This window comes from Cryptotermes secundus, unplaced genomic scaffold (assembly GCF_002891405.2).
Source record: "Cryptotermes secundus unplaced genomic scaffold, Csec_1.0 scaffold374, whole genome shotgun sequence".
Classification (NCBI taxonomy): domain Eukaryota; kingdom Metazoa; phylum Arthropoda; class Insecta; order Blattodea; family Kalotermitidae; genus Cryptotermes; species Cryptotermes secundus.
In genome coordinates, this window is record NW_019741302.1 from 579,501 (window position 1) to 602,182 (window position 22,682).

General features: G+C 40.3%; 1 protein-coding gene across 4 annotated transcripts in view; it reads right to left on the reverse strand.

Annotated features, from left to right (window-relative positions):
- Positions 1-730: 730 nt before the first annotated feature.
- LOC111872703 (methylmalonic aciduria and homocystinuria type D homolog, mitochondrial) overlaps positions 731-22,682 on the reverse strand; it is a 125,503-nt gene continuing 103,551 nt past the window's right edge. For 2 of the 4 annotated variants that reach the window (XM_023866851.2, XM_023866850.2), the window contains 6 exons: positions 14,457-14,589; positions 12,879-13,045; positions 10,203-10,260; positions 9,095-9,231; positions 5,758-5,977; positions 731-2,639 (listed from right to left, as the gene is read on the reverse strand). In XM_023866851.2, coding sequence (XP_023722619.1) covers positions 2,572-2,639; positions 5,758-5,977; positions 9,095-9,231; positions 10,203-10,260; positions 12,879-13,045; positions 14,457-14,589 — 783 coding nt within the window. In that variant the 3' untranslated portion in view covers positions 731-2,571. Of the gene's footprint in view, positions 2,640-5,757; positions 5,978-9,094; positions 9,232-10,202; positions 10,261-12,878; positions 13,046-14,456; positions 14,590-14,708; positions 15,046-22,682 lie in introns of those variants that run through there. The other 2 variants (XM_023866849.2, XM_023866852.2) reach the window with 2 other exon arrangements.

The following is a 22,682-nucleotide window of genomic DNA, read 5'->3' on the forward strand; positions in this document are numbered from 1 at the left end:
TGTGGAAATAACAAGCATCAGCAAGTTACGAGGTGGCCACACCATAGCTCAAGCAGTTAGTCGCTGGCTTTCCACCACGGTGGCCGGGTTCGATCCCGGGGTCTGGTCAAGTGGGATTTGTGGTGGACAAAGAGGTGCTGGGGCAGGTTTTCTCCGAGTACTTCAGTTTCCCCTGCCAATCTTCATTCCACCAATTACTCCACAATCACCCTCACCTATCATCTAGGGCTGGTACAATAGGCCAGAAGTGGCCGCAGTACAAGAAGTTAGGAGGTGATCACAGACAAACGTCCATTTTATTAATATTCTTGCTACATTTCCTACTCATTTAATCTCTGTATTAGGTTCAATCGGTGTCACTATGAAACAGAACATGAAAAATGTTTGTAGTCATGTATTTATCTAAAAAAATTATAAAAATAAAGTACTTTCCCTCTTCTTAATGCTAGTAAACATTAATTTTGCAGTATGGTCTGCTTTAACTCAAACTCAAGTTTCTTTTTATTTCTGGCTTATTTAATGACACTGCCACCAGCTCAGCTCAAGCTCAAGCTCAAGCTCTAACTTGGGCACATCTTATGTCCCTCACCTTTACACTGCTTAGGCTGGCTCTTATTCTGTGAAAGACAGCTCAATCAATGTAGCAAATCCAAATGTTCAGGAAGGGGCTAGGAACTTCTGGTATTTGGATCTACTAATGTACATCAAACTAAAAACAAATTTACTACCATACAGGCATATTTTATTTTATTTAATGTGAACAGGGGTTTTAGGGGATTTCAATTTTTTATAATTTTCACTGAATACATCATAACCATCACAAACTACATATATTATAAATAAATTTCAGCTGACTAAATTATAACAGCAAATTGGTACCCCCAATTAATGTTTCTGGATTCAGGGTTGAACTTCTGTGATCCCAAATCAAATATCCTAGTGCTGAACTTCCTCCAATTAAGATTTTCCTCAGTTCAGTATTTAACCCTTCAATGCTGAAGAACTGCACTTGGAACCACCAATTGGACGGCAACTATACTCATAGCATACAAGCAGTTTATTTGTAACTTCATTTCTCAACAAACTATAGAAACATTTCATCGTACATCATCATACAGTGTGAATGAGGACTGAATGATCTTGCTTTCCAATATACAAATTGTACTCATGTGGTGTTTAACAGAGTGTACTCTGACAGTAAGTTTTGGCCTTGTATTTCTAAGACGCTTTGTATGACAGCACTGAACAGACATGTACAGTTCTTCCATCTGTCTTACTTCAGATGCCATTCATGTGGTTAAAGGCAGAGACCAGTTTTATGTTGACAAGAAAGAAAAAAAAAAAAGATTATACTTTGAGACTGACGCAGTTCATAAATACCTTCACTGAATCACTTATAGAGCACTTGCATCATACTTCCATCTCATATGACTTCAGTATAAAAGGTAAAGTTGTCCCTGTGCTAATTAATTAAGCACTACAGCATGAAGACATATGGGTGAGTGGAGGTGTAGCTCCACCATTCTTGACCCTGGCACTAGATGTAGGTAAGTGGTCAGCTTCATTCCTTGGCCACTTTACCTTCAGGAAAATCACTCCTAGTACCCATTGGATGGGAGGCTAAGTGGGTCCCAGAGCTGGTATGGATGCTGTGGAGAAAAAATCTTTCTCACGCTGGGAATCGAACCCAGGCAGTCCAGCTCTTAGCCCATCACTATACTGACAGAGCCATCCCAACTTCCAACTTCAGTATACCATTTCAAAATGCACACACACACACAGTTAAAATCCCACATTCATTTGATATCTAGATGTACATTTTTAATTTTCTCTTATGTTCCCCAGTCTTAGGCACAATAGTTCACTGTGGTCGCGGTGCAAGGGCCAAGAAGACTCACCCCTTATACATTCATACATTCATTCCCCGGTCTTCAATGTCAGTATAGGAACTACAATGTTAGTGTCTAGGTCAAGGTATTTGATACACAGTAAACAGCTACATTTTGTAAATGCTGAAGAAGGTAACAGTAAAATTAAACAGGGAAAATATAACACCAAAACTAAAATGAGGTGAAATTATTGCACATCACACTGGAACTGTGTGTTATAACATGCAGTGATAAGAACACTGTAGCAATATCAACATTCCATGGTGATGAAATAAGACCAGTCACCACAAAACAAAGTGACAAGACCCTGTGAAGCAATACTAAGAGACTGACATTTCCCCAGGAGAATGACCTCCAACAAAACTCACGGCAGCTTGTTGTGTGCAAAGAACATGGGACAAGACTAGAAAGAGTGCGTCTGTGCCCAAACTCTGTCATCGTACTATATGTGAATACTGTTCTGAGATGTAACACACTAAGAATATTTCAATAAAGATTCTGATTTTCTAGTTACTATCTGCAAAAACTGAATGCCCGGCAAGATCATCCCACACCACACTCTGGACAGGGTTCAAATGCTGCCACACTGAAGTGTTAAATCCAATGTTTCCCCAAACAAACCTTAAATGGGAGTTTCACTGTATATGGAGTGAAGTACAGAGAAAGTATTCACTTCTATTATTTATTCATACTGATCTAGAATATCCCGTAGTAGAGTCGTACTGGCTGGTGCTGTGGTGAACAGGCTACCTGCAAACATGTAAACAGACACCTATATAATATGATATTTTAGTAGCAAAACGCTTTATAAGTGATCACTGAAATCCACCTACATGAAGACATTCCTTCATAATGTACAGCAAATAGAATATTTTTCTTAAGAATCTCTGGTCAACAGTCATTTTGAAAATGCTAGTGATTCATCTGTGACTATAAGTAGTACACAGCTATATCATGTGTACTGGAAAAGGAATGACTTTATACATCAAGATTGTCACTCATGAAAACTTACATACTACTAGAGTTTGATGTTAAGTGCCTTCTGAAAACATGTGACCATACACTCAACTGACACAGAATATTAAAATGGTTTAATGTGACAGAACTGAAGAAAACCACAACCCCCCTCTCTAAATGATACCTAACAAAATTTAAAGTGGGTTTCTTCAAAATATAAGTCTGATGCACTACCTCCTGCTGACCTGCTCAATTTTATGTTAAACCCTTAAGCCACTGCACCTAACTCTCGAGGGCTATTTAAATTTCCGTATAGCACCCTATTCTCATCCTGTCAAATATTGTGCCATACTGTGTGAACTATCCAACAAAACTTAATATAATTTTGTGGAAATATCAATAATGGTACTAATTTCATTATACTTATAGCATTTTCCTATTGGGAATTCACTCCATTTCACATCACTCCTATAAACTTAGTTCCATATTAAACTCCTTGAAGTAGGTCTCATAACATAGGCCCATCTCATAGTCTGGACATTTAATATGTTGTTCCCTATCTTTTATATTCCCTCCTGCAACACAATATACACCTTTTTACAGTTCTGTCTTCCTCCCTATTTGAGAAATCTTCTCAATAAATTGTCTTTCCCAAAGCTTCTGTGGTGAATTTATTCATTGTCTTCCAGCACCAGGAGAAATTGGAATCTATGGTTTGCTTGTGACATCTCCTGTTTTCACCAAGTCAAGCCTGTAGTTAAGATGGTTTGAAGGAGTGGTTTCGCTATAGATGACAGGCACTATTGGATTGTTGGCATGCATTGTGGATGGCAATATTTAGTAGATGTCTGAAAAACTTCATATACCATTTCATTCCTCTCTTCCTTTCTATAATGGCTGCAACTTCTGATCTTTATATACACCCAGCACTGAAAAGATGTAATCCCTTACACAGAGAGCTTTTGTAACACCAACATCACAGATAGTTAAGGTGTCACTGCAGGTCACAGGTCATCTCAGGCAATATATTCTAGGGCTACGGCTAGATAGCTAAGAAACTGGAGTTTGAATCCTAGCAGGGGCAACAGATTTTTCTCTTTTCCATAGCATCTAGACCAGCTCTGAGGTCCACCCAGCCTCCTATATAATGAGCAAATCGTTCTTCCCTGGGGGAACAGCAGCCTAAGCATGAAGCAGATCACTCACTTCCATCTATGGCCGAGATCAAGAATGGTGAAGCTATACCTCCACTCCCCCATACATCTTCATGACACTGTGCTTAATTAAGCAACATCTTTTTTGTCTTTCCATTTCATGACCTTAATGCCACCAACTTCTGCAGAAAGAACTTCACCCTTCTTCAGTTCATTTTGCTTTCATAAAAAGCTGGGACACTTTTCCTTTTCAGGTGGAGGGTTCCTGCTAATATACCCCATGATTTCTTAGCAAAGCAGCTAAGAATGGTGAATTATAGTATTTAGCCATACAAAAGAATGTTCCCTATCTAGCAGAAATTCTGTAAGTTTTGCAACAATCCTGGAACTTCTGAGACTGTCAGGTACACCAACACTTGTGATAATGTCACTTCCAGCCCCAAAGCACACGATCAAATCCCAAAGGTAACCAGATGTTGAGTCACAAGTGAGTGCTAGTTACTGTCAGAAAACCTCCTGCCATGAGACAGACACTCATCAATAGCCACATTTCCTTCTGTAAGTTAAGCGGAATCAAAATGCTGATGAGAATTTCAATTGTGACATGGATTTTAAAAAGCTTTGCCGGTTCACAATACGTGTCTTTGGTGTTACTGTCAATGATATTCAGAAGTTTTTAAATAATTTTGAACCTGTCATGTCATAATTTCATTTAATATGGGTGTTTAGACACACCCCCACTAAAATGACTCATTACAGTAATTTTACATGTGACACCCATCAGCATATAATATATAATGGAAAGTGAGCCATAAAATTCTTCATTGGTTAGCAGTTTCTCATGTGAAATCTAGGCTTCAGTGTTCAGCTGACTTATAGTGCCTACATACATGCTGGTCTCCTACCTATCCCTGTAACAGACCATGGAGGCTCCTATATTTTCTAGACAATCGGCTCACAGATGACAGTGAGGTTGTCAGTCTTATGCACTGGCCACTATTAACCACCCCAGGAAGATTCCTGGTACTTATTTATGTTAGAGACTGCGTTGATCCCAGGGCCATAGCACAGTTGGAAGAATGAGATCAACTGAAAAATGCAATGACCTCATTGGGAATTGAACCCATGACCTTCCAGCTTGTAGCATAGTGCCTCAACCAACTATGATACCATGTCTCCTGCATATTCAAATCTACAACCACTTTACAAAAAAGTAAAATGGCAAAAAGAAATTACTGAAGAGTTTTTCATGGACCAGTTGTCTCTGTAAATGGTAATTTACAGGAATTTATGTTGCTGCAATTAAGTAACCAATTTCCAGTGCCCATTCACAACTAATAAAGGTGTCGTATCTGAAACTCGGCCATTAACCTCGCCTTCTTGCTTTCATTTATTATCACTTCTTGTGCACAATCCACATCACTTTCTGTAGACGTACAAACTGACACATTATCTTTGTTACTTTCAATTCAAATCACACTTATTAGCTGATCTGAAGAGATGTTTACAACTAAAGGGAGCAAGCACGTTTGCCAGCCAGCAAGCATGAAGACAGCGGATTAAAAAAAAGTTCTTGTATACAATACTTAAAAAAAAGAATACTTGGCAGGAAGCATCAAGGCTTGAAAAAGTTCAGTCCCACTGAACTCATATATATGACAAAATGTTTCCTCAACAGAGTTAAACTGCATGTTCACATCCTTTATTTAACAATAATTTCAATAGCTCTGCAAATTCTTGTCATTCATAACACTTACCTACATAACTGTGAGATTTTTCATGCTTACTGCTTATAACTTTGCAGTCACCATGATCCTTTATCACGAAATCCAAGCAGTATGATCTTCCATCTATTTCATAATATGGTGTTGAATAAAATGGAGTGAGGTATGGTCGACCAGAGAATGGGTTAATGAAGTCTGCCCAATAGCCAGCAAGTCTTAGTTTCATGCACACCTCCTGGGCTGCTAGAACAAACTAATAAAACCACACACACATATTTCAGATGAATGAAGTTTAATATTACACTAATGTTACAGCTTCTTACATTGGTACATTAACAGTTATAGCATTTGTAAGTTGGTAACGCTTATGATGTAGATGAGAGCTGTCCTGTCTCCTGTCTAGAGGGCAGAGTAAATGCAAAGAGTGAGACATGATGTTGCATAGCTGGATGGCTGAAGACCAAAGAATGTGACTGCATAATCAGCAGGAAATAGACATTCTACTGAAAATGTAACACACACAACTGTGTTCAGGTCTTTCTACCCGTATTATCACATGGACATCATTCTACAACAACAAACAAAAGTGGCATTTATTCACCTGGGTTTCTCTTGAAGTAAACTCTATTGAAATAACAATATTGATTCAAGAGTTCTATCTTCTGGGATATAGTACTGCATAAAAGGTAAACTCATCCCTGTAACAGGCAGTGAAGGTCCACAGGGTTGAGACATCATGGCCCCCACATTTTCTAGACAATCAGCTCACAGATGGCAATGTGTAGTCTGCTAAAAGTCACTTGATGTTTTCGAAGAACATGTCACCTCCATCTTCAGGGTTGAAGAGGCTCTGCATGCTACCTGCTCCTTGCTGGTTTCTCATTTGGCCTGTGCTTTGACCATGAAGATGGAAGAGACATGTTCCCCTGAAACACTTGTTGACTTTCAATAGACTATTCAGTGTTATATCCCAGAGATTAGAATTCTTAATAACCACCACTGTGAAAACCTCAAATCCTACACACTGAAACTGTTTATTTTGACAATCCTATGAATATATTGTGAGATGATGCCTGAGAAGCCCGAGATGTCTGTTACTAGGCAACAACTCAGTAAACACAAACACATTGCAACAGGTACACATACGACAACAGAAGAATCATGGGAACCAGTGTTTTCTGTGTGGCCCATGCCAAGGCCATTTAGCGAGAACCAATGGGACAAGCTAGTTATTTGTGAGTGTGCACTTGCAGCTGGTGCCTGGCCACAGATAGGGAAGCAGAGGATTCACCCATTATAAGCCACTACCAGGCAACGACCAGTAAAGACAGAACTAAGAAGACTTAGTGAGTGCTGTAGAGATTTGTAGAAGGTACAGAACAATGAGTGTGTTATAGTTATTTGTGGTTACATGTCATAAACATTCAGTACATTCAATAATTAATCTAAACCCCTGGTTTGGCCGCTAACACATGACAATATATTCCCACTCACCAAAGAAAAGTTATCATAGGTCCATTTAAAGTCTACTGGTATAATACAACTGTTATTTATTATAACAATGTTCTGAATATACATAAAAAGGTCAGATAAAAAGTAGTGGCAACAGCTCTGTAGTTCTGAAATCACTTTATTATCTGAGGTAAACNGTATCTCCCATCGCCAGCGGCGAAGGAGATCCTTGACTGAGTCAGCAGTATGAGCCCTTGCACTGTCATGAAGGATGATGATGTTTGTTGTCAACAAGTTTCATTGCTTTCTCCTGAGTGCTGGAAGAAGATGATTACGCAGGGAATTGCAATAGTAGGCAGTGTTTACTGTCTGTCGTTGAGGTACAATGTGGTGCAGTATCACTCCATCAATGTCGTATGCCACAATGAACATTGCCTTCACATTACTCTCGTGTCTTTGGACGAGGAGAGCCAGGATGCTTCCATTCATTTGATTGTCGCTTCAAGTGTGGTTCGTATGAGAGAACCCAAGTTTCGTCCAGAACCACCCACTGCACTACTTCAACTGAACTTGTGCTATCAGCTACAGATGGCGCTAGTGCCACGTGACACACATCTTTCATGTTACAGTAGTGTTGCCACTACTTTTTATCCAACCCCTGTATTCGTATCCAAGTTCTGCTCATTTGTTAAGACAATATTGCTAACCAATGTCCCAGTATTTACCATCCTGGTGCCACACAGTGATTCCTCGGTGCATGCAAGACATAGACTCACAATTCCACAAACTCTTGCCTCTGAAAGAACATACCTCATTGTGGCTTTCTCTATTTGTAACCTTTCCAGAAATGGACAGGGAACTAAACTACACTACATAATGCAGACTTGCATAACCACATCAGTATTGTTTTCCAGCAATACCTACATAATATGGATAATGTCATATTTCTTACAAATTTTGTAACTTTCTCCCGCTCAGTTTCCTCCTCACTGCCTGTGTGGCTTAAGTCAGTAGTTGTTTTCTGCGATAAGGTAACAATTGTAAGGTCAGACCCTCCAATGTCAGTGCCTGGGAACAGCTCCATCACACCTGAAATATACACATTATGTAATACATAAAAAGGGGATGTTTGCAAAAATAATTTACATTTATGGCAACATAAGTAATACATTTATAATCCAAGTACAGTCATAACATTAACCCTTTGACGTGGTCATTTAAATTCCGCGGCCGCGGCTCCTGCGGTAATATATTCAGCCGCCCATTTAAATTTTGCTCGAAAATTATTTATTCATCATTGTTCTTAAATTCTATGAGATAGGAACATGAAACTTTCACTAAAATGATCTTAAAAGGTGGTTTTATAACCTTACCTTATAATATGAACCCCCTTTATATCTTCAATGGAAGCAGGTTGTTTAGTATTTGAGCAGTGAATGGTACGCTTTGAAGGATGAAACTTTCACTAAAATGATCTTAAAAGATGGTTTTATAACCTTGCCTTATAATATGAGCACCCGGTATCTCGGCTATGTAAGCAGGTGACGCCTTGAAGCATTAGTCTAAACACAGCGCTGGCTCACATTCACCAAACCAATACTGCGTATCTTTACTTTTGCTTTTTTTTTTTCTAACCACACTTCTGTGCGGCCCTGCCTTCTTCCCCGTGGGGGGAATACAAGTGGAAATGTCCCTCCGTGAGTCGNCAGTGATTCCTCGGTGCATGCAAGACATAGACTCACAATTCCACAAACTCTTGCCTCTGAAAGAACATACCTCATTGTGGCTTTCTCTATTTGTAACCTTTCCAGAAATGGACAGGGAACTAAACTACACTACATAATGCAGACTTGCATAACCACATCAGTATTGTTTTCCAGCAATACCTACATAATATGGATAATGTCATATTTCTTACAAATTTTGTAACTTTCTCCCGCTCAGTTTCCTCCTCACTGCCTGTGTGGCTTAAGTCAGTAGTTGTTTTCTGCGATAATGTAACAATTGTAAGGTCAGACCCTCCAATGTCAGTGCCTGGGAACAGCTCCATCACACCTGAAATATACACATTATGTAATACATAAAAAGGGGATGTTTGCAAAAATAATTTACATTTATGGCAACATAAGTAATACATTTACAATCCAAGTACAGTCATAACATTAAAGCAAGAAGGAAGTGAAATATTCAAAATTTTGTTTAACAGATTTCATAACGATGTACACAACAATTCCATGTATAGCTTTTACTGTATTCCTTCAAAATACATGTCCAAAACGTTTACTTCTTCACAAGCGTCCTGGAATTACAGCAACGTTATGCAGCTTCGTAAAACTGCTTTAACGATGCATTACTCATTGTTTTTTAATAACTTATTCAACATTATTATTATAATCATCCCTTCTAGTTCTGTCTATTGAAACCTGTTACAGAACAGATTTCTTCTATAATTTCAGAGACTTCCAAATTTACTTTTCCTTTTTGTTCGATTTTTAAGATAGTTTTTGAAATCCTGTCAGAGCTCATCTGGTCAATGTGTTCTTTATAGTTTATTCTGCATTGATCTATAAATTCTATTTACTATGGAATTTGTAGTTCATTCGTAATTTCTTCATATCTTTTATGGCGTTGTATATCACAGTCCTCATAAAATGCATTTCTGCTGTTATCTTCCCCTATCAGTTCTTCTCTTATTATTAAATCACACACCTATTGTTATTTGAAGAAAACTCAACGAAGCATGGTTATTTTTTAAAAAGATGATAACTGCTCTCAGACGATCAAGAAATTCAACAAATTTTTATGGAACCCAAATGCTCATTACTGTTCACCACAACCTGGCAGCATACCCCATCCTGAGCCATTTCAATCTAGTCTACACCCAAATTTTGCTGTTTTCCTTCTTGAAATGAATGATTTTTGCATTTACTCTTACCTGCTACAAATATCAGTTTCTGATAAACAGGAGTGACAGACAGACATACTCTGAATTATATACAGCATATAGATAATGTATTATAATATACCTCTTCTCAGAAGCATGGGACAGTCTTGAGCTACACAATCCACAGTATATTCTGAAGCCTGGAACATAAAGCAACAGCTTCAACTTAAAATCAAGTATTATATTTGACTGTTGTTGTGACACACCAGTACATCCAGTGAGGTTGAGTCAAATGAAAACAGTAACTTCATGGAGCTCAGCCATTCTTGAGAAGCAGCCAATTGTACAGCTTCTCAAGAATTTCCCAGCATTTTATGGAACCCAAAGGTTCATTACTGTGTTCACAAGAGCCCTCCTCTGGTCCCTATCCTGTGCCACATCAATCCAATCCAGCAATCCCATCCTGTCTCTCTAAGATCTATTTTAACACTTTGCAGGCCAGTGGCATATTTTTATGCCCAGTGCTTTTAAACATGGTGGACCGGTGGCATTTTATTATGATTTTAGGACACGCTATGTTAAAACACACTATACCGTGCACTGGCACCAGGCAGACGCATGACTGGCGTGTGATAGACTTCTTGAATGTTTGCTCCATAGTCAGTAACATGACCCCACTCTTTATGACCCAATTGTTTTCCTTTCCCACTCCAAAAGAAAATGCCTTTGTTCATCTTCTCATCTTCGAGCTGCATGCAGCAGGCATGAAGTTACTAGTGCAAAATGGATTAAGGTCGGAAGAGGTTGAGGTCCAAGCGTTTTCTTGGAGATCAAGAAATATCTGACTTGTTCTCCGATGAGCTATCTGACATCCTTTGTGAGTCTGCTAGTGATAGCGGCTCACAATCTGATAGTGAGTGTGGCAAGGGCGAAGAAAAAATTGTGGCCACAGACAGTGAAAGTGACAGTAGCTCTGACGAAAGTGCGGGTAGAAACATTGCAGGGACAGCCACATGGGGAAAAGTAGACAAAATGCCTGCTTTAGGACAGTTTACTGGAAATCCAGGGGTGAAGCAAATTCCATCGGACCCAACGCAAGTGTCTGAAGTAGCGGAACTGTTTTCCCACAATTCACAATTCAAGCATGGTTGATGTTCAACGGAGACATGGACAGGTAAAGAAGCCTGTTTGTATCTCCGAGTATAATATGTTCATGAAGGAAGTTGATAGAGCCGATCAGTACTTGGCCTATTATTCTCTTCCTCAGAAAACAGTAAAGTAGACAAAGAAAGTTGCCTTGTGGCTTATAAATTGTGCCATTTTCAATTCATTTTTGGTTTTCAGAAATCTAAACCCTCAGTCAAAATTGAAATACAAGGCATTTTTGCTGAATGTGGCAAAAGCCTGGGCTACAGACCAGACGGTGGCAGCAGAACCGGTGGCAGACACAGACTTAGTACGACTGGGCCCATCAACTCCCACCCCACGGAGGCCTCATGTGGACCCCCCTGGGCGACTCTCACGTGATATGCAGAAACATACCCTCGTGAAATTTGTGAAGAGTGAACATGCCAAGGGGAAGCAGCCTTCTAGGTGATGCCGTGTCTGCGCAGTACACAACAAAAGAAGTATGACTGTCTACATGTGCAAGTTCTGTGTAATGCCACTTCACAAAGGGGAATGTTTCCAGAAATATCACACTCTCACGCACTTCTAGGGGCATTGGTAAGTGTTCTCCAAAAATTTTAGTTCATAAAATTAATTAGGAGATTTTATATTAATTTTAAAATGAACAGTTCACAAATAAGGGTAGTAGGTTTAAAAATTCCGGTCCCCAGGGTGATTTAAGTATTTAAATCGCCGGTCCGCAAAGTGTTAATATTATCCACCCACCTATATCTTGGTCTCCCCAGTGGTCTCTTTCCTTCTGGCTTTCCCACCAATATCCTACATGTGTTCTCTTCACCCCCATTTCATGCTACATGCCATTACCATCTCATCCTCCTTGACTTGATCATTCTACTTACACTTGGAGAAGCATACAACTTATGAAGCTCCTCATTATGCAGTTTTCTCTAACCTCCTGTCACTTCATTCCAAGTTTCACACCCATAGAGAACCACAGGCAAAATTACAGTTTTGTATATTCTAATTTTTATATTTTTAAACAGTAGACGAGAAGATGAAAAGTTCTGGACTGAATGCTAGCAAGTATTACCAGAGTTCAATCTCCTCTTAATTTCCTCCTGAATCAGGTTTTGAGTTGTTACAGTAGTTCCCAAATATTTGAACTGTGTCCTATTTTCAAAACATCCGTTACCTATCTTTATCATGATATTGCCGTGCATGAGACAGCAACATATACTTAAATTTCTCTGTTTTTACTTCTAGACCAACCTCCTTGCTAATTAATGTTTCTGTCTTTTTCTTTATGGTATCTATCTTATCATCCAGTAGGTTTACGTCATCAGCATAGACCAGCAGTTGATGCCTCCCATTTAATTTCAGTCCCACCTGATTTTCATTAGCTACATATCAACTGCAGCCAGCTTTCCTGACAGAAACTTTCATTATTTTTATTGACCCCTATAGGCAAGTGGTGGAATAACACACTTCAATTGGTTGTAAGTACTTCACCCCTCAATCATTCTGTCCTGTATATCATTCATAATTGTTCTTGCAATCCATCTGATATTATACCTCTGCAACTGAGACATCATCAAATAGCCTACTACTCTCATTCACCAGTAGACAACCAAGGTTTTCAACATGGTATGAAAGTAATAAGATGAACCATCTACTGAAAATACTTCTGCACCTTCTTTCTAGTCTCATGAGAACTTGCAGATTCAAACTGCTGTGTATGTACAGTGGTGTAAGCATCATGCCATGCTGGGCCAACACTGCCAGGCATGTAGAAGCGGTAACCCCTCGGTGCCAGGAGTTCCCAGTTGGGGTTTGTTCCAATGGAATTGTTAGCAGCGACTGAAATAAACAATAAAAAATATATATATGAGCATACAATCACTTCTTTAAGTACAGTAACAGCTGCAATATCCAGCACTAGTTGATCTGGAAAACTCTTATTAACTAGAATTTGACTAACTGTGAATATAATGATTGAAAGAAATGCTGTGTACACAGTGATGAAACGGGAACAGAAAGTGCAAACTAGGGAAACAGGCCTGCATATCAAGTGACAAGTTAAATGGTTAGGACCATCCATGAGACTAGCAGCTTATACTACAATACACAATAGGTTCCTAATACCTGGAAAATTATGATATCCAGCAATGCTCTTGTCCCGGATACTGCAACTTTCACTTTATTACGAAAATTCTTTCCTATAACTTGCAGAAATTTTGGCCAGCTTCAACCATTCTCTGGGAAAAGGAACACGCATATGATATATAAAGGCAAGAAGAACAGCTGTCCCTGTGCTTACTTCATTAAGCACCATGCCATCAAGATGTATGGGGAAGTGGAGGTCTGTTCCATGCATTATTAACCTGAGCAATAGATGGAGATGAGTGGTCTTCTTCATGTCCCAGGGAGCCCTAATATGCACTGAAGATATAAATGGGTCAACCTCAGAGCCAGGCTGGATGCACTGGACAAGAGAAAAACTTCTTGCCTGTACTGGAAATTGAACCCTCATTCCTTGACCATCCAGTTTGTAGGCAACTGGTATACTGAGTAACATATCCTGCCTCCATGACATAAAAACAAAACTGCAAAAACTGTTACACTGTGGAATCTATTTCTCTCAGTAACAGGTCTACCACAGGACAAATTAAGTCCAAATATGGAAATATGGGAACCAACCTATGGGAAATAAACTATTTAATACTGATTATGAACGAAATCTGTTCAGGCACTAGTAAAGCACAGATATATAGACAGACAGAGGGAGATGCAGCATACCAAAAAAAACTTTTAGTATTCAGCAAAGTTCAAAACACGTAGATCTGTCTTAGTATTATGCAAAGTGCAAAACATGTAAATCTGTCGAACCCTTGAGATCAATTGTTTTCACAATCACAGCACTTTCTCGTGCCTACTATATTTAAAGGATACAGGCTCCATTGAAATCATGCACTTTAATGCCGTTCAATCGCGTCAAATAGCATGAAATGATACATTCAGTTTTTACATAGTTATGCCAAAGTTGTATAGCCTTGTGATAGTGTACATACAAAACAAGAACTTATTTCGGATTCAAATTTGCTATCCACAAACTGACTGCTAATGTATCTAATGTACTATACCTTCAACCTGCCTATTATGCTAAGAAAGAAGTATTACAAACGTCCAAAATGTCTCAGCTGACATGTCGAGATTATATGCCTCAAATAACGAGAATTTGCATAATTAATATTTATACTTTCATCATTACCATCAGTGCATTTTCTTGGTTTCACTGCTTTATACGAATCTGCACCTTTTGAATCACTGCGTCTAGAATAAAATGCGTACGCGGTCTTGTTGATATTCCTAAATGTAAAAGTCAGTTTCTGAGGTCTCCACATCTGCAAAGTTACAACAACATATTATTCCAATCCACAACAGAAATAAAATTACACTGTAACAGATAGTGATAACAAAAACACAGCTGCCCACATAAAAAACTAGGTTAATAACAACTTACAATTATTTAATACTGCTTATGTTACCACGTACAAATTCTTGCCATACGATACCATTGCCACGGATGACTTAATAGCCAACACAGATCACATAGATCACAGCCAACTCAGTGTACAATGTAGACCACGGATATACACAGATTGACACAGACCGTAATGCCCACGGATAACGGCACAGATTTGATCGCACCGGTCAAAGGCAGATCGAGCACAACTCCGCAACAGTGTTATTCTGCCATCTATCAGGAGATTGTCTACTTGATATTGTCACGTGTTTCGTTGGTAGCGCAACAATAATTCACGTGGGTTTCCGGATTTTAAAAAAGTAAAGTAAAGGTATCCCTGTAACAGGCCGTGGAGGCCAATAGGGTTGTGAGATGTTGAGGCTCCCACATTTTCTAGACAATCGGTTCATAGATGGCGGTAAGGTTGTCAGACCTACGCGCCGACCGCCCTTTAGCCCCCGGAATATTCCTGGTGCTCATTTCTGTTAGAGGCTGAGTCAACCCCAGGGCGATAGTGCGGCTGAAAGGATTAGGTCAATTGAAAAAAAAATCCAATGACCTTATCGGGACTCGAACCCGCGACCTTCCGGCTTGTAGCATAGTGCCTCAACCAACTTAGCTACCGGGTGCCTCTGTTAATTGGACACACTCTTTTACGGTCACAAGTACTATTATTATGGCCTATAACGTCCTCTAGACGTTTCTTCTTCACTATCACAATTCTTCGTGCACCGTTAATCTCGGTGAAGTGTCTGCTGATCTGCTCGATGACTGCTAGAACTCAACTGTCTGTCGGACTGACTGTTAATTAGCCGCTGGTCCTACACAGCAAAAATTATTCTTGGCTCCGAGCCCCACAATATGTTGCGAATTAAAGTTCCGTGTGCTAGGTCCGATGGCTGTAGTGTTTTATAAATATGTGTATGATAACAGATTATTCACCGTAGTCTCAATACCAAAGAGAGCGAAATCTTTAAGTAAAGGCTTCTGCCTTCTGGAATAAAACGCCGTGTAGTCCGATGAAAGGCGACCGACGTTTCAGAAGTACATATCGCCTCCTCGGCCAAGTAAGGAACTTGCATGAAGCAAGCAGGCGCCGGACTGCACAGCGCTATGTCCCAGTAGACCTAACTCTCCATCGCCACCGCCGTGAGAACCTACAATCCACCATCTTTGTAAATCTTTTTGAATTTTCACTAAGAAACCAAATATAAGATGACTAGACATTAAAAAAGTGAAAAATAAAGCTATGCCTATGAGAGACCGTGGAGGCTTCCACATCTTCTAGACAGTCGGCTCACAGATGACGGTGAGGTCAGCCTTACGCGCCGGCCACTCTCTAACCCCAGGAAGATTCCTGGTATTCATTTTTGTTAGAGACTGAGTCAACCCCAGGGCCATATTGCGGCTGGAAGGATTAAGTCAATTAAAAATTCCAATGGCCTTGTCGGAAATCGAACTCGCGACCTTCCGTCTTCTAGCATCGTGCATCAAAAAGCTACCCAATTAACTATAAACACGGTAGGTCTATCTGAAATTTATTCCCTCTTCTGTAATTTAAGACACTTGTGATACTGATGGGCACGCGATAGCGTAACTGGTTGAGGCACTGTGCTACAAGCGGGAAGATCGCGGGATCAAATCCCGATGAGGCGGATTTTTTTTTCAATTTACCTAATCCTTCCAGCCGCACTGTGGCCCTGGGGTCGATTCAACCTCTAACGGAAATGAGTACCAGGAAACTTCCTGGAGGGTAAAGGGCGGCCGGCGCGTAAGGCTGACAATCTCACCGCCATTTGCGAGTCGATTGTCTAGAAAATGTGGGAGCCTGAACATCTCACAACCTTATGGGCCTCCACTGCCTGATGGGGGGATAGCTTTACCTTTATCTTTTTACTGTTGTGTCGCTGACAAAGAAAGTCGAACAAAGAACTGGTACTTCTGTTGGCTAAAAGTGATATCGGTAAATGATATAAATGGAACGCAAACTCTGAACATACTGCGTTTTGATAATTTAAAAAGTGGAGTAAAATAAACGCAGTGCCTATTCAAAAACTGAAATAAAAAAAATACCCAATACATTTCCTTACACAAAAAAACTGCCTCTAAACGTCATTCGGAATGAAATCTTCTCCACTGCACACCGTGACACATTCATATATTTGCTTTTATGCTCTGGCGTAACAGAGAGCGGTAACACTGAATCCTCTTCCATTAATTTGACGCTGAAGCCTACAGACTGATGAGTAGTTATATAAGAATTCAAGTAGTATTGCTCTTGCTTGCTCTCCCCTCAGTGTTACGTATAGTGGACGTATAGAAATTCAATTACATCTTTCTCTGAAAATGTTCACTGCACTAAACAAGGCATTCTTTTTATAACTGAAAAATTCACGATGTATCTTCCACAGCACTCGATACACGTTGCACAATATTACCATTTGTCAGACGGTTGTACAGAAGTTTCTTGTGTCATGAAAAGAATTAAGGGGGGAGGGGAACTGTGCCTGACTAAGCGATGAGTTATTGAGCGTTGAGTTTCTGGGAAGAAACACACGTACATACACCCTGATTCATATACTACTGCATATAAATTTTCACATCCGAAAAAAGTTGTCAATATTTTTATCGCCCTAGGTGGCACACGGTAGCGTAGTTGGTTGAGGCACTATGCTACAAGCCGGAAGGTCACGGGTTCGAGTCCCGATGAGGTCATTGGATTTTTCGATTGACCTAATCCTTCCAGTCGCGCTATGGCCCTGGGGTCGACTCAGCCCCTAACAGAAATAAGTACCAGGAATCTTCATGGGGGGTAAAGGGCGGCCGGCGCGTAAGGCTGATCTTACCGTCATCTATGAGCCGACTATGTAATATGGGACCCTCGACGTCTCACCACCCTATGGACCTCCACGGCCTGTTACAGAATATCTTTACCCTTTACCTTATTTCTTTCCCGCTAGCAGTTAATTCTGTAAAATCTTAGAAAATAATCTGACAATTTCTGAAAATATGACGCATTTTTGTTGGTTATTTAACGACGCTGTCAGTGACTCAGACTACATAGTGTCTAATGAATGGTTGATAGTTAATAATTAATTGAAAGGGATGTGAAAGGAATCGATCTTTGCCTAATTTAAGGCACTGCCACGTCATTTTCCTTGAGGGATTAAGGAAAAGCGCGAAAAGCCTTAGTGGGGATAGTCGCTGTCCCGGACGCGATTCGAACCGGAAACCTCTAGAATACAAGACAGAAGAGCTACCGCTTGAGCCAGCTTGTTCCTTATGAGATACTGAATCGCGTTAGATGCTGTATTATACATTAAACATATGCGGCAACATTCAGAGATCATCCAATACAGGATTCCAGCGAAACCAATTTCAAGACATTGACTCACATTTCTATTTGAAGCAAACGTGTAAACTTGAATAGTCAGAAGCAAGAGTGTAATGGATGTGACTTCTTATATGAAGATCACGGAATGGAATATCATTTACGAAGTTCATAGCCGCGCTGCGTTATGCCTGTCAACTGCGGAATAGATGTACCCGCATAACACATGCGATATAGAAGTTGCCATCCACTTCAGGCAAAGGTTGCGTGACAAGAGAAATAAACACAGCACTGAATATAGTAAAAATGAAAACTCTGAAACAAGTTTCCCTCACAGAATCGCATACCAGAATATTGCTGCGACAAATATTTTTCTCACAATTGGACTAATTGATAAATACTTATCAGATTAGAGAATTCTTACGTAGTTTACCCTTCTATTCAAACTAAACGAGCTGATTACATTAGCCGCGCTCTCTAAGGCATGAACCGTCTTCGCTCGTTAGAACACTGGGGTCGTGGGTTCGAATCCCACTAGAGGCCACTGATTGGCCTATTGTAGCCTGCCCCGTGTGATTATGATGATGGAGAGTTTGGTGGAATGAAGATTGGCAGAGGAAACCGAAGTACTCGGAGAAAACCCGCCCCAGCACCACTTCGTCCACCACAAATCCCATAAGTAACGGCCTTGCGATATGCTGATCCCCGTCTAAGGGGTCCTACCGACTCTGTATAGATTAAGAAATTGAAAAAGCCGCCAAGTTCCAAAGAGCTGTAGAGCCATAGAAGGAGAGAAACAAATACAAAATAACGAATACGTGCAAACTAATAACAGATATACTTCCAGAAAATTTCCGTATATATGAAAAAGTAATATGTAAACATGCCACACGCGTATGAAATATATTCATAGACGTTAAAAGCAAAATTAATAATTAGAAACACCTTTCCACATGCCTTCAGCAACGAAACCAAGCTAAGTAATACGGACTTAACGGGCCTTGAAGTACAGCTTTTCGCGGCCAGAGAAGATGCAGTAGCGGGCAGGGTTCTTCGATTTTTTTTTTATTTCTTGGGGTGGGGTAAGACCGAGTCAATTAGGTACGCCGGCCACTAATTGGCCTGTTGTACCATACCCGGATGATGATGATGAGTGTGGAGCAGTCTGTGGAGTGAGAATTGGCATGGGAATTCGAGGTACTCCTAAAAAACCTGCTTGAAGTCTGCTTTACCGTTTCTTACTGTCTCTTCACTTGCGGATTTTCTTATTTTTCCTTCTATCCTGAAGATGGAGGCGATATGTTCCTCTGAAACGTCTGTTAACACCACATCTACACGGTGCCATATCCCAGAAAACTGGTTTCTTCAAGCATCTCCTTGTTTCAGACCGTTTTAATAGGAAACATATGAGGCATATGTTTACCTATACGGACTTCACTACATGCGTCATTTAAACATACTTTATGAGCATAACTAGTTTCATGGATACCCCAAACTCAATGAGGGTATTGTATAACACTTCCTTCCTAACTGAACATAGGCTTTCTTAAAGTCTACGAATAGCTGATGTCTCTGTATACAGCGAAGCTGCCCGCTGGGATATATAATATGATAATATGCCCTACATAAGAAATTAGAGAGAAGGTTGTTTCCCAGAGACCACAATAGACTTAATAATGTAATAATTTTCGGGTGAATTTTGCATTGTACATAATAGCTGATTATTGTAGATGCATATTTACAGACCAAGGCACTGTTTGGATTGCAGATATGTACAGACGGACATTCTGGAATGTGCTGCAGGGAATATGGAAAGAACCCATATTACGAGAGGCGAAAGAATTGGTGGAGGAAAATATAACCTGACATAAAGGAAAGAGGTAAAGAAGGAATTAAAGAAGAGATGGCTATCTGTCCTATCCGTTTAATTACAAAGGGTTTTAAAATTGGATTGTTTAAATAGGAATATATATATATAATTAATTTATATCCATAGTTTACTATTTACATATATATATATATAGGTATACATAAGGGCACGCGGTAGCGTAGTTGGTTCAGACACTATGCTAAAAGCCGGAATGTCGCGGGTTCAAGTCTCGATGAGGTCATTGAACTTTTCAATTGACCTAATCCTTCCAGCCGCACTATGGCCTTGAATTCGACTAAGCCTCTAACAGAAATGAGTACCAGGAATATTCTTGGGGGTAAAGGGCGGCCGGCGAGTAAGGCTGACAACCTTGCCGCCATCTATGAGCCGACTGTCTAGAAAACGTGGGAACCTCAACATCTCAAAACCCTATGGGCCTCCACGGCCTTACAGGGATACCTTTACTTTTTTACTTACTTATATATATTTATAGGAGTCAAAAGAATAGTATGTGGTCTCAAGGGTACTCATTCTGTTGGCAGACGAATATCATTAAAACCTGAGAAATGTCATTTATTTCTGCTCAGTCCGATGCATGCTTGTCCTCATCATGACTCCTGGGTAACGTTAAGTCATGCAATGGCGAAAGAGCGAGCTCCTGAAACTACAAAACTTGGACACGCCAGTTAGGGGAGATAACCCCAACAGAAAACATCAGTATTCAAGGATTTCTTGGGGTTGGGTGCAGGTTTTTAAAGAGCGGGAGGGTTGGAGAAAGCTTTTAGAGGTGACCAAGACACACAGAGAGTTATAGTGCCAACAATAATAATAATAATAATAATATAGTTAAGAATAGCCATGGGGTCCGTGTACTTGGGATTTACCGTTGTTACAGACAGAAGTACTGCGTCCCTGTATTGGTCATTTTGCAGCACTCGTATTTGAGTCAATGTGGTCCATTTTTCCCTTTATTAACATTATTAGCATCTGATGAGTTGAATCTGTGAACTAGATATTTTAATTCAGAAATTTATGTTATTCCAGATGACATACTCCTTTATGAACATGATGTGTAGCGATATTTTTGTTCTTAATGTATTTTGTTGTTACGTCCTATACGAACATCGCTTCACTTAACAGGTACAAAGGTAAAGTTGTCCATGTGCTTAACTAATTAAGCACTACTCCATGAAGGCGTATGGGGGAGTGGATGTATAAATCCAAATTTTCTTGACCTCGGCACTAATTTGAGTTGAGTTGCCAGCTTCACGGCTCGGCCGCTTTATCCCTGGAAAAGAAACCCATGTACCCATTGGATAGGAGGCTGGGTGGGCCTCAGAGACGGTCTGGACGACGTGGAGAAGAAAAATTCTTGCCCTGACCGGGACTCGAACACCGACCCCTTAGTCGTCCAGCCCCTAGCCAGCCGCTATACCGACTCTTCTCACTTCATTTAGACAATTTCTAACAAAATATGCACGTCCTCATAAACATGGTACTTAACGCCTGGGATTTGGGGTCTTAATACTTTATGAGGAGAAGCCCATTTATACAAATTTTCAGAAGCCGGTATTTATGACGAAGAAAACTCACAAACTCACGGCACCTCCATTACAAAGACCAACTGTGTTTATGAACTAATTACTGTTTTTCATGGAACGAAACGAAAGCCACAAATAAATATCTTTGGGCCAAATACTGAGCTACTGAATATTAAAACATGCTGTACACATAATTATCGCTGGCCACAACAGTTTTAGTTTGATTTTACTATCACTGAGACCCACTGAAATATTGAAGCAGCTTCAGGCCACCGAGAGAGAGCGCAGTTATCAGGCGAAACACGTCAGTCCTGCCCTTACATTTTGCGGTCCCCACACATATCGATATATTGTTTGCAGTTTTGTTCTTATATGCGAGGAAACTTTCCAGCGTCCTATAATGGTCTCACTCTAGACACAATATTGTAATACTCAAGATGGCTTCTGACGTCATACAACGGCTATGTGATCAATCTCCCCCCGTAAATTTGGCTAGAAGCAGCGACACTTGACTAAGAGCCAGTTCCCTGCTTCCGGAACAACCAATTTCCGGGTCAGCTGAAGCGACGACGACGTTCCAAGTGTAGCGCGGTGGAATATATTGAGCCATATAAAGTTTGGAGGGGGGGAAGAGAACCTGGATTTCGGCCATCAGCCTCCGCAATAGTGCTGGAGTTAATAAAGACAGCTTCTAAAACACGTCAAAACGAAAGTCGCCAACGAGAGGACAGCACTCCTGCTTCGTATTCTGGAGGGCCCGGGTTCGGATGTCGGTTCAGAAACCGGATATATTGACAGAAGATTTCCATGATACTTCTTAGTTTCTCCAGACAAATGACATGATAGTAACTTAAATTATATAATTGCCGCTTCCTTCATGATCAAGTCCGAGTTCGAGTCCCGGTAGTATTAAGAACGTTTTCTTCCCCACGTCGTCCAGCCCGGCTCTGGGGTTCACCCAGTCTCCTATACAATGGGTACCGGAGGCTCTTTCCCCCTGGGGTAAAGCGATTGAAGCCTGAAGCTGACCACTCAACTCCAACTAGTGCTGAGGTCAAGAAAATTTGGATCTATACATCCACTCCCCCATACGCCTTCATAGCGTAGTGCTCAATTAGTTAAGCACAGGAACAATTTTTTTTTATCCTTGGCACTACAGCCCCAGTGGGCCTAGACCTACCTCCATGAACCTCTCCGTTCACTTCGATTTTTCTAGATCTTACACATTA